The sequence below is a fragment of the Gobio gobio genome, assembly GCF_949357685.1.
Source record: "Gobio gobio genome assembly, chromosome: 10".
Classification (NCBI taxonomy): Eukaryota; Metazoa; Chordata; class Actinopteri; order Cypriniformes; family Gobionidae; genus Gobio; species Gobio gobio.
Window position 1 is genome coordinate 44,334,492 of NC_137116.1, and position 12,495 is coordinate 44,346,986.

The following is a 12,495-nucleotide window of genomic DNA, read 5'->3' on the forward strand; positions in this document are numbered from 1 at the left end:
CGTCCCTCCTTACAGCCTATCCAGCGGAGTTATTAGAGAAGATGGATCGTCAGCTGGACTCCGGTTCTCCCAACCCAGCGCTCTGGGAGGAGATATGCGTCATCGCAGATTTAAACCTGCGCACGTCCCGCGGAGCAGTTCAAAGTTGCGGTCGGAATATGGGCTTAGCGGTTGTGGGAGAGAGATCACTATGGCTGGGTTTGTCAGGCCTCTCTGACAAACAAAAAGTGGAGTTTTTAGATGCCCCTATCGATCCAAAGGCCATGTTCGGCGCGACGGCCTCAGCTATGCGCCAACAATGTGAGAAAAAAGAGGGAGAAGCATTCGAGGTCTGTCTCCCCAGAAAGCCGTCAGCTTGCCCTTATCACCCGAGCCGTCCGAATTTCAGGCCTTCAGGTAGAGGAGGGCACTCTGAATATCAACCTTCCCGTCCTGCTCCACCACAACAGCCAGGAAACGCGGGCCCCTCAGTCAAAGCCTGGTTTCGTGATACGGAAATTGCAGCTGCAACAGCGAAACATCGGTCGGCCACCCCTCAGGGAAACAAGAAGAGACGGTCGACCTGAGACATCAGTTTGGCAAGAAGAGGGGTTTGGAGACAGCACTCAGGGTTTCTCTGTCCCATCCCTGCAAAACGATTCCTTTCTCCCTCCCGCAGGGATACGGAGAAGGAATGTAAATGTGCAATGCGTTTGTGTGGACAGTTCAAAGTCCAGTGTTCAGGGGAAAAGGGCCCATGTTACTCGGGCACCCCCCAAAGAATGGTCTCTCCCTCCATCTACGAGGTTTGTTCTGAGGGAGGAAAGACAAAAGTGCACAAGCATCCCAGTACAAATAGTTTTCACTGTTGCATCCAGGCCAAGGGCTGAGGGCGCAGAGTGGGATGAAAAAACATTTCACAAAAAAATGAATATAACTCCTTCACTGGAGCGTTATTCCCCTCCTTCGCCACTAGAGGGTGCCACAGTACCGCTAGTGAGCGAAGCCGGGAAGGGCTCACTCGCTGCTCAGGTGGAGAACTGGCGCGCATGCGCAGTTCGTCCCTGGGTTTTAACCACGATAGACAGAGGATACAGACTTCAATTCGCTGTAAAACCTCCTGTGTTCAATGGAGTGGTAATTTCAGTGGTCAAAGGAGAAGCAGATCAGGTTTTAGAGGAAGAAATATCCTCTTTAATGAGAAAAGGAGTGATAAGAGTGATTCCAACGGAAGAAAGCCAGATGGGCTTCTACTCCCGTTATTCTGTGATTCCCAAACGAGGGGGAGGTCTCCATCCCATTTTAGATTTATGGATCCTCAACAAACACCGAAAGTACAAATTCAAAATGCTTTCGCTCAGAACTTTGTGTCAAAGTATTCGTCAAGGGGATTGGTTCACCTCAGTGGACCTCCAGGACGCATATGTTTTCACAAAGATGCTGCTCACTGGAAATATCTGAGGTTCGCTTATCAGGGCAGGGCATACAAGTATATGAAAATTCCCTTTGGCCTTGCTCTAGCGCCCAGGGTTTTTTACCAAGTGGAAGCGGCTCTGACGGCGTTAAGGAACGGAGGAGTCAGAGTTTCATCATACCTGGACGATTTGCTCAACTGCGCACCATCCCTGCGACAAGCAGAGAGCGATACATACACACTAGTGACGCATCTGGAGAGATTAGATTTCAAGATAAACCAGACGAAGAGTTGTCTAATTCCCTCACAGGAAATAGTCTACTTGGGCCTCAGGTTGAATTCAGTGAGGTTTCGAGCGGTCCTATCAGAGGAACGCATCAAGAAATTTCTCAGCTGCCTCTCCCTCTTTCAACGAGGGAGTTTAGTCTCTTTCGGAATGTGTCTTCGACTACTCTGGGTCTGATGGCCTCAACAGTGTCAGTGGTTCCCCTGGGACTGCTGTGAATGAGGGATTTCCAGAACTGGACTGCGTCACAGGGCATTCACCCCACGAGCCGTCTCAGCGGCCGAGTACGCATCTCACCAGAATGCATGAGCGCTCTCTGTCTTTGGAGAGCTCCGTCTTTTCGTCTTTTCTCAAGAATCATCATGTATTGGTCAGGACAGACAGTACAACGGTGATAGCCTACATAAATCGACAAGGAGGAGTACGTTCTCACAAGCTTCACTTGTTAGCGAAAGAACTGATTATGTGGAGCAGCAGGACCCTCCTGACGTTACGCGCGACACATGTGCCAGGAATAATGAACAGGGGAGCGGATTTACTGTCCAGAGGGAATTCTCTATACGGGGAGTGGAGACTCCACCCTCAAGTGGCAATGTCCCCGGTTCTTCTCTCCGGTCGGCAACGATGCACCATTGAGTGTGGATGCTCTAGCCCACGAGTGGCCAAACAAGTTGCTCCCTCCGTTGAGCCTGATCGAGCCGACACTACGAAGGGTAAACATGTAATGATTCTGATCTCCCCATACTGGCCGGGGAGGCTGTGGGTTGCAGAGATTGCGCAACTGCTCTACGACCAACCATGGCCGTTACCAGCGCGCAGGGATCTCCTCTCACAAGCACGGGGGGAAATACTTCACCCCTCCCCTCAGAAACTAGCTCTCTGGGTCTGGTCCGTGAGTGGCTAAATCTAAATGCAGCTGGGTTACCCCCGAAAATAATCGAGACCATTCAGAACGCAAGGGCTGCCTCAACGCGTTCTTTATATGATCTCAAATGGAGGGTGTTCTGATGCGCAGATAGGAACATCGTTCCTTTCTTTTGTTCAGTTTGGGAGGTGCTGGTTTTCTTACAGGACCTTCTAGATAAGGGCAGAGCCTTTTCCACAATTAAGGTTTATCATTCTGCTATCTCGGCATGTCATGCGGGTCTTAACTCAGGGACTATCGGCCAGCACCCTCTCGTCTGTTGATTTATGAGAGGGGCACGTCGGTTACATCCGGTATCGAAGCCGCTGGTCCCGCCCTGGGTCAGTGGTTTTGATCGCGCTCTCGAAAGCCCCTTTTCGAGCCCATTGATAAAATTGCCTTAAAGCTACTCTGTTACTTGCTCTCACTACAGCAAAGAGGGTAAGTGAACTACAGGCTTTATCAGTTCACTCTTCATGTATGATTTTCGCTATGAGTGGTCAAAAAGTCACTTTTAGAACTAACCCGGCATTTGTACCCAAGGTGTTTGATCACGCTGGTGCAGTCCAATCTGTGGACCTACTAGCTTTTCATCCACCACCTTTTCAATCCCCAGAGGAGGAGAGGTTACATAATTTATGTCCGGTTCGGACTCTGCATAGGTATGTTCAGAGAACCAGCTCACTTTGTAAGAGTAATCAGCTATTTGTCTCGTGGGCTGACTCTTACAGAGGTAGACCTATGTCCTGTCAATGCCTTTCTCACTGGGTGGTGGAGGCTATCGTATTATGCTACAATAATACAAATTTAGAGCCCCCAATAGGACTACGAGCACACTCCACTAGAGGCATGGCCACGTCCTTGGCTGTGTTTAGAGGCATCTCTATAAAAGAAATTTGTGCGGCAGCCAGCTGGTCTTCTCCGCACACTTTTGCTCGTTTCTATAAACTGAACCCTCTCTAGCCCACTCAGTCCTGGGAGTGAGTAGTTAGGGTATAATGCAGTTTATTAATGGGTGAATTCCTCTTATTATTCTGTTTTCACCTCCGTCGGGAGTTATGATTCAGAGAATTACACAGCTTTTCTTAGTCTGCTTCGTCAGCATATCGGCAATACGGGAGTTGTCTATATCCCATATAGTGAGATACCGAACGAATGTTTGAAAGAGAATGTTAGGTTACTGATGTAACCCCGGTTCTCTGATAACATGAAGTGAGGTATCTCACAACATTGCCCTCCTTGCCTGTCCTGCACGGAGAAGAGATATGCGGAGAATGACGAAATGCCAGGTTGCTGCGGTTTATATACATGGAGACGGGACTCCCTGATTGCTGCAGCGATTGGTCTGCCATGGTTGGCAGACGTGGTGTTATTGGTGCTTCCGCGATCGGTCACGCCACTGAGGCGTTCCCATATAGTGGAATACCTCACTTCATGTTATCAGAGAACCGGGGTTACGTCAGTAACCTAACGTTTTATACAATATAAATGTTCACCATATATTGGCATTTGACATATTTAATGTTGATTAATGATATTTTCTCATTAGTGGTGCTACAAAAGACTGTGTGTGCCATATGGAACACGTCCAGAGGGTGTAGATGGTGGGTGGGGCCACTGGTCGCCATGGGAGGAGTGTAGTCGCACCTGTGGGGGCGGAGTCTCATCCTCTATTCGCCATTGTGACAGCCCCAGGTGAGTTCTAAAAGCAAGGATGCAATAAATTGGCAAAAGATTTATATTTGAAATAAATGCTGTTTTATTAACTTTCTGTTTATCAAAGAATCCTGAAAAAATGGAAGCAAGAAATGTTTCTTGAGCACCAAATCAGAATATTAGGGATATTTAAATAATTTCTGAAGGATCATGTGAAACTGAAGACTGGAGTAATGATGCTTTGACATCACCAAAATAAATAACATTTTAAAACATACTAAAGCATTTATTTTGCATTATAATATTTCAAACTGTTATTTTCTATTGTAATAATATTTCATAATATTACTGTCTTTACCGTATATTTAATCAAATAAATGCAGCCTTGGTGACCATATGAGACTTCTTTCAAAAACATAAAAAAATCTTACCAACCCCAAACTTTGGAACGATAATGTATACGAGTGATTTGATGATTCATAATGTTCTTACTCTCAGCCCGTTGTACTCAATGAACCTAGTCTGACGACATGCCAGGAAAAATCGGAAAAACTAACAGATCGACAGAAAGACAGAAGATGTCTGGCTGAAATGAACTTGAGCAGAATATATTGTGTAATTGGGAGTTACATTGAAATTGTACTCAGATGTATCTGATTCTTGTCCTTGTGTGGATGCAGGCCAACGGTTGGAGGGAAATATTGTCTGGGAGAGAGGAAGCGCTTCAGATCTTGCAACATTGATGTGAGTTTGAAAGTCACTTACTGACTCCATTTTTGTGTGTCTGTTATCAAAAGAACATTTGTTCAAATTCTTACAAATGAACTCCTATCCCAGTTGTAAAGATATTTGGCTTGCTTGTGGATGGATTGTGCTTCTGTATTATCTAAATTAGTTGATAAGACTGAAGCTCTGACACATTTTGGGATGCATTGATCAACTAAATCATGGGTGTCCAAACCTGCTCCTGGAGGGCCACTGTCCTGCAGAGTTTAGCTTCAACGCTTATTAAACACACTTGAAACCAGCCAAACAAGGTCTTTAGACTTCCAGGCAAGTGTGTTGAAGCAGTTTGGGGCTAAAATCTGCTGGACGTTAGGCTTCCAGAAGCTGAATTGGACACCCCTGCTCTAAATGATGTAAACGTACTCCAATAGAAGAAAAGGGTTCACTGTTGCCATGCTCCATAAGATCCTCAGACTGACTGAGTTTTGTGTGGGTTAGGAATGCCCAGCCGGATCTCAGGATTTTCGGGAGATTCAGTGCTCAGACTTTGACAGCGTTCCCTTCCGGGGGAAATTCTACACCTGGAAGCCTTACAGGGGTGGTAAGTATACCCTTAAAGCACCTGTTCTGAGACATACTGGTCATTTCACTTTGATTTGTATCACTTTGATCAGCCTGTTTTTACTCTGAACTGCTACATTTCTACAAAGTTGGCCATAGACATGCATATATATTTTTTATTCCAATGGTAACTAAATGTTTTTTTTTATGATTGTGGGATAAGAAAGATTTTCTGCAGTTGTGTCTGTTTTAAAATTAAAAGCAGGTTTCTACTGTACAGGATTTTTGGTGTTATTTAAAGCACGTAGAGATCTGGACTATTAAGGGGTGATTTTTGTGATCAATCTCACAAAATGTAGATTCATATCTAATATTGGCATCAAAATAGTAATTGTATCCTATTGGTGCATCCCTTGAACTAATGCAAATGTTTGTTCTCAGAACTGAACAAAATCACGTGATCTCTTATGGCTTGTTTCCACCGAACGGTACGGTACAGTACAGTACGGTACACAATTATTTCTGAATTATTTTGATTGTCAGAAGTTGTGAATGGTACCAAAATACCGAACCGTACCACTTTTTTGGCACCCTTCTGTTGGGGGTACCTAGCACAGTAGTCTGGTACCTAAAGGGTGGAGCTAGACTCACTGCAGAATGTCCCGAATCGTACTGTGCTGTACTTTACCGCTCGGTGGAAATGAGCCATTAGTTCCCTACCTACATCTTTCATGATCATGGGAATGTTTAAGACTGTTGTTGTTGTTTAAGATTGTTTAGGGCTTTTGAAGGTGGTTTAGATATTAGGACTGGACCACCATGCTCCAAAGAGCCAATCTCTGCACTGGCTCAGGTCCAGGACAGATGTGTGAGAGAGATAATGAGTGAGAGAGAGGGTGCAGATAACAGTCTGGCATCCATATGCTGCGCTGCGGACTGCCAACTCTCAGAATCTCTATTTAAGTTCCTGCTTTTGATGAATGTGAAGCTGGCTGTCAAGGACATAACTGCCTTTAATCTGCCCCTCCAATAACATAATGGCTTACAGAGAGAAGCCCACTGCAGGCTACAAGCGCTGCTTTCATCAAGTCAGCTGATTTTACAATGGAAATCCCTTGCAGCTGTTAAAATAAGTGCCAGATTGCTGTTTTACCCTGCTTTAGGGTCAGGTGGCATATAGACCTTAGACCTGCGCTGTTTGAAGCTTTCTTTCTTTCTTTCTTTCTTTCTTTAATTATTGCATTACTTGGTTCGAAATTGACTTTATTTGTCATGAATAATTTCTTTCTTTTTGTTTGGTTATTCATTAAATTAGCTTCTTTTCTTTCTTTTACTATATAATAACTGCATGCAGTATGCAGTGCTAAAAGTTTCAAACAGTAGTGTGCTACTTTGTGGTCACGTGAATGTTAAATTCAGTGAGTGGCTTACAGTTGTCATCTCAGAAATAAATTTGGTTATTTAGCAATTTTAACCTAATTTTGTGTAAACATTTTTTAGCATTTTTTAGTTTGGGGTTGGTAAGATTTTGTAATGTTCTGGAAAGAAGTTTCTTATGTTCACCCCTTTATTTAATCCCTAAAAATACTGTAAAATCAGGAATATTGTGAAATAGTATTACAGTTTAAATATGCATTTTCTGTTATATAATTTAAAATAATATAATGTAACATATTATTAAGTGTAATTTATTCCTGTGACGGTAATGCTACATTTTCAGTCATTACTCTAGTCTTCAGTGTCACATGATCCTTCAGAAATCATTCTAATATGCTTATTTGGTGCTGACAATATTTCTTACTATTAACATAGTTGAAAACCATTTGTGAAAACCCAAACAAATTGTACTGACCCTTACATTTTAAGTAGTGTACACAGTAAGAATGAGAGTAAGACATTTTACTGTGATTTTTATAGTTACTCTAATTATAATCATAATCAAATTTTCCTAATCACAGCGTTCTTTTCGCATGAGCTCCAACTTCATTGCAGTTCCACTGCCTTAATCGGATTATACGGGTGCTTGTAAATGTAGCCAGTGTCTTAACTTTTGGCAGTCTGTTGAAGTAATGAGTCCAGAAAAAGATTAAAATCACGCTTTATCACTTTTGCAGAAGTTCAGGTCAAACGCATTGCATTATAAGATACACCATTCAACGCATTGTGCTCTGGCTGTATACACTTTCACCAGAACCTCCTGAAACCCAGACACTCCTGTGAAGCCCTCTTTTAGCCACCTCAAAAATACACCTATGGCCTGCCAGAGCAAAGCCTCATGGGATACACAGTTTCCATCGTAAGCCTGCTTCAGTATATGTTTTCACAGGCACCCAGGACCTTATCAAATTAGTCCAACACTAACAGAATATTGGCCAGGAGCTCTAAAACTGCCCTCTTTAGGTTTATAAAACAGAGGAAGAGTTATTATTTAACATAAAGACTGTGGTAGATGTGATTCAACTGATAAGGCAAGCGGCTCTTAGGCAGCCAAAGAAAGATTACAGAGTTTTAGCACCACCGCTGCCAGGTACAGGCAAGGGGAATGAGTTCAGACCCACCAGCCTTTCAAGAGTAATATAAAAGAGGCCCAGAGCAGGGACAAAATCACACACTGGTACCAGTATGAGTGAGATTATGAGTCAATTAACTTCTTTGTTACATGACCTATACAGTGTTTAGTATGCTTTGCACTTTTAAACAGTACATCAATGTACAGTATGTTCCTTCTCTCTCTTTAACACCTTCCATGTTTTTTCTTCCAAATGTATAGATATCTGTTAAGAGGTGAACAAAACTTCATACATTTTTCTTTTCAAATCAACTATTCCCTGGTTTACCTTAAAGACTAGTCAACTAATTGAATAATAAAATGACTGTATATTTAGGCTGATTCAGGACAGGTTCACCTTACCCCATTTCTTAGAGGGTGTTTATATAAGATGTGTCCTTGTCTAAAAATGCAGCTTTTTATAGTTTTTTTTACTGTGCAAATTATTAGCTACTAACATGCTCATCAAAGCATCGCCTCTCAAAATTAAAAAATATATGTCTGTAAGAAATATCTACAACCCCAAATCAGAAAAAGTTGGGACAGTATGGAAAACGCAAAAAAAAAAAAAAAAAAAAGTGATTTCTAAATTTACTTTGACTTGTATTTCATTGCAAACAATATGAACAAAAAATATTTCATGTTTTGTCTGGTCAACTTCATGTCATTTGTAAATATGCATCCTTTCCTGTCATTCAGACCTGCAACACATTTCAAAAAAAGTTGGGACAGTAAAGCATTTACCACTTTGTAATGTTGCCATTCCTTTTCACAACACTTAAAAGACGTTTAGGGACTGAAGACACCAAGTGATGAAGTGTTTCAGGTGTAATTTTGTCCCATTCTTCCTGCAAACAAGTCTTAAGGTGGGCAACAGTACGGGGTCTTCGTTGTCGCATTTCACATTCTCTATTGGAGACAGGTCAGGACTGCAGGCAGGCCAATCAAGTACCCGTACCCTCTTCCTCCGCAGCCAGGACTTTGTAATGTGTGCAGAATGTGGTTTTACATTGTCTTGTTGAAATATGCATGGACGTCCCTGGAAAAGATGTCTTCTTGAAGACAGCATATTATGCTCCAAAATCTCTATGTACTTTTCAGCATTAATGGTGCCTTCACAGAAGTGCAAGTTACCTTTGCCAAGGGCACTGACACAACCCCATACCATGACAGACCCTGGCTTTTGGACTTGTTGCTGGTAACAGTCTGGATGATCCTTTTCTTCTTTGGTCCGGAGCACACAGCGTCCATTCCTCCCAAAAAATACCTCAAATACTGATTCATCTGACCACAGTACACGTTTCCACTGTGTGATGGTCCATCCCAGATGACTCCGAGCCCAGAGAAGTCGACGGCGCTTCTGGACACTGTTAACATAGGCCTTCCTTTTGGCACAGGACAGTTTTAACTGGCATTTGTGGATGTAACTACGTATTGTGGTACTTGACAAAGGTTTGCCAAAGTAGTCCTGAGCCCATGTGGTGATATCGCTTATAGATGAATGACGATTCTTGATGCAGTGCCGCCTGAGGGATCAGAGATCACGGTTGTTCAGCTTAGGCTTGGGCCCTTGTCCTTTACGCACTGAAATTCCTCCAGATTCCTTGAATCTTTTAATTATGTTATGCACTTTTGAATGTGAAATATCCAAATCTCTTCCTATCTTTCTTTGAGGAACATTGTATTTAAACATTTCAATAATCTTCTCGCGTATTTGTTGGCAAACTGGGGATCCTCGGCTCATCTTTGCTCCTAAAGGATTAGACCTTTCTTGGATGCTGCTTTTGTACCAAATCATAATTACAATCACCTGTTGACATCACCTGTTTCAAATCACATCATTATTTAACCATTTTACCTCATTACTAGCCCTAAATTGCTCCTGTCCCAACTTTTTTTTAAATGTGTTGCAGGTCTGAATGACAGGAAAGGATGCATATTTACGAATGACATGAAGTTGACCAGACAAAACATGAAATATTTTGTGTTCATATTGTCTGCAATGAAATACAAGTCAAAGTAAATTTAGAAATCACTTTTTCTTTTCTTTTTTTTTTGCGTTTTCCATACTGTCCCAACTTTTTCTGATTTGGGGTTGTAATAGATAAAAGTTACAGTAAAGATATATATAATGTGACAAAATATTTCTGTTTCAAATAAAAGTTGTTCTTTTGAACTTTCTATTAATTAAATAATTGATTTACACAAAAATATTAAAGGGTTATTTTACCAAAAAAATAATTTTACTCAACCTCAATCCATTAGGTATATATGACTTTCTTCTTTCAGCCAAACACAATCGGAGTTATATTAAAAATATCCTGGCTCTTCCAAACTTTATAATTGGAGTGAGTGGTACCTTTTTTTGAAGTCCAAAAAACTGCATCCATCCATCATAAAAGTAATCCATATGGTAATCCATATGGCTTCGGGGGTTAATATCCATATTTATAACTTTATAAACTATATTGACTGGCTTCCGGTAATGGCTGTACGCGAGTCAAGTTCTGGCTGAAGAGTGAACTCTGACCCGACGCATGACGCATTGACAAATGTGGAAACGCAGAGGATAGAGCAAAACAAAACACCGGTCACGAATTAGAAGTCTAAAAAAAAATTTTTTTAAGAGAAATGTCATAGGAGCTTGAGTTTGTTGCCCAGCCCTATTTGTTTGACCGTGAGACTGCGTCTACTCTCACCTAAGCTTACGCTATGCCTACGTACATCATACGCCGGAACTCGACTCTCTTGTGAAAGTGCGGACAGACGTTATCAGACGCTAGTGATTACAGTTTATAAAGTTAGAATTATGGATTTTTTTCTTACAAAAACGATTTGCTCGCTTCAGAAGGGCTAAATTAACCCCCTGGAGCCGTATGGATTACTTTTATGATGGATGGATGGATGGATGTGCTTTTTCGGTTCACTCCCATCATAAAGTTTGAAAGAGCCAGGATATTTGTTTAATATAACTCCGATTGTGTTTGGCTGAAATAAGAAAGTCATATACACCTAGAATGGCTTGAGGGTAAATTATGGTATAATTTCCATTTTTGGGTGAACTAACCCTTTAAGCAGCATTATTTCTTGAGCATTAAATCAGCACATTGATTTGCATATAAGCATTATGATTTTTTGAAGGATCAAACTGAAAACTGGTGTAATGGCTGCTGAAAATTTTTCACCAATCAGTTTCACCATCACAGAAATAAATGACATTTTAAGTAATGTTAAAGTGGAGAACAATTATTTTAAATTGTCATAATATTTCACAATATTACTGTTTCTACTGAATTTTTTTTTTTATAAAATAAATGCAGCCTAGGAGAGCATAAAAGACCTTTAATGGAGAACTTTTGAATAATTATGTACCTCCCAAGGAAACAGGCTTCCACGGCCCCATAACATCAGCTTTAAGACAGCCTGCATCTCCTCTCTCTTTCTTCCTTGTCCGTCACATGAGTTGTGTGATTTCTTCTTTTTCTCTCAGGGAATGTGCTGAGAGAGGCCGTTTTCCCCTCCAACATGCCTTATTTACTGTTTCTCAAATTTGTAGGGCCATTAAAGAGGAGACTGGGAAGTAAAGCAAGTGTGTTGTATGTGCATTTCAGCTGCTTTATCATAAGCAAATCATCTAAAATGTGCCCTGGACCCCCTTTCTGCTACTCAAGGATGTGACAGCAGTGGAAGAATAAACTAACTTACATAAACCCCACAAGCTCATTAAAATACCACATGCAGCCATGGAACTCTTCAGAGTGCTGGCGGCCGTCCCGCAGAGTTAGTATAGTTATAAAGCTCCGTTTGGCTGCATGAAATACGCCGTTCATGTGTCCCCATTGTTAGAGGCGCATTAAACTGAGGAGAAAATTTGCCAACAGTTTGTTTTCAGGTTTGTTTTGCCGTTGTGTAATGTTGTAAAGTTAACAAAGCATAACACATGAGGAGTCAACGAGCATAATGGTGTTAGCATTAGTTTGTGTCACATTGATATTGTTTACCGCATGTTTTTAATGTCTTGCTTAAGAGCTTTGTAGATTTTTATGGTATCCTGTGATGCTCGTGAGGATACACCAGTCAGTTTAAGCTGATGTTTCTGCACCACTAGCATAGTTAGTCTCCTTTGTCTTTCTTATGTAGAAACAACTTGTATATCTGTATATCTCCAGCTTTTTTTGTAAGTATGTAACATGTTAAATGGCTGACCAAATGGCTCATGATCATTGAGGTGTGATGTTTTGCACGTTTTGGCTGCAGGTGGGGTGAAGTCATGCTCGCTGAACTGCCTGGCAGAGGGTTATAACTTCTACACTGAGCGCGCTCCAGCTGTGGTGGACGGCACACCCTGTAGGGACGACTCTCTGGACGTTTGTGTTAATGGCGAGTGCAAGGTGAGACAGTAACACACACTTTTCTTCAAG

General features: G+C 41.8%; 1 protein-coding gene across 1 annotated transcript in view; it reads left to right on the forward strand.

The window, feature by feature from the left end:
* Positions 1–12,495, forward strand: part of adamts10 (ADAM metallopeptidase with thrombospondin type 1 motif, 10) — an 84,323-nt gene that overhangs the window by 44,957 nt on the left and 26,871 nt on the right. Inside the window, exons 13-16 of the mRNA XM_079827434.1 lie at positions 4,133–4,278; positions 4,920–4,983; positions 5,464–5,566; positions 12,332–12,465. Coding sequence (XP_079683560.1) covers positions 4,133–4,278; positions 4,920–4,983; positions 5,464–5,566; positions 12,332–12,465 — 447 coding nt within the window. The remainder of the gene's footprint in view (positions 1–4,132; positions 4,279–4,919; positions 4,984–5,463; positions 5,567–12,331; positions 12,466–12,495) is intronic.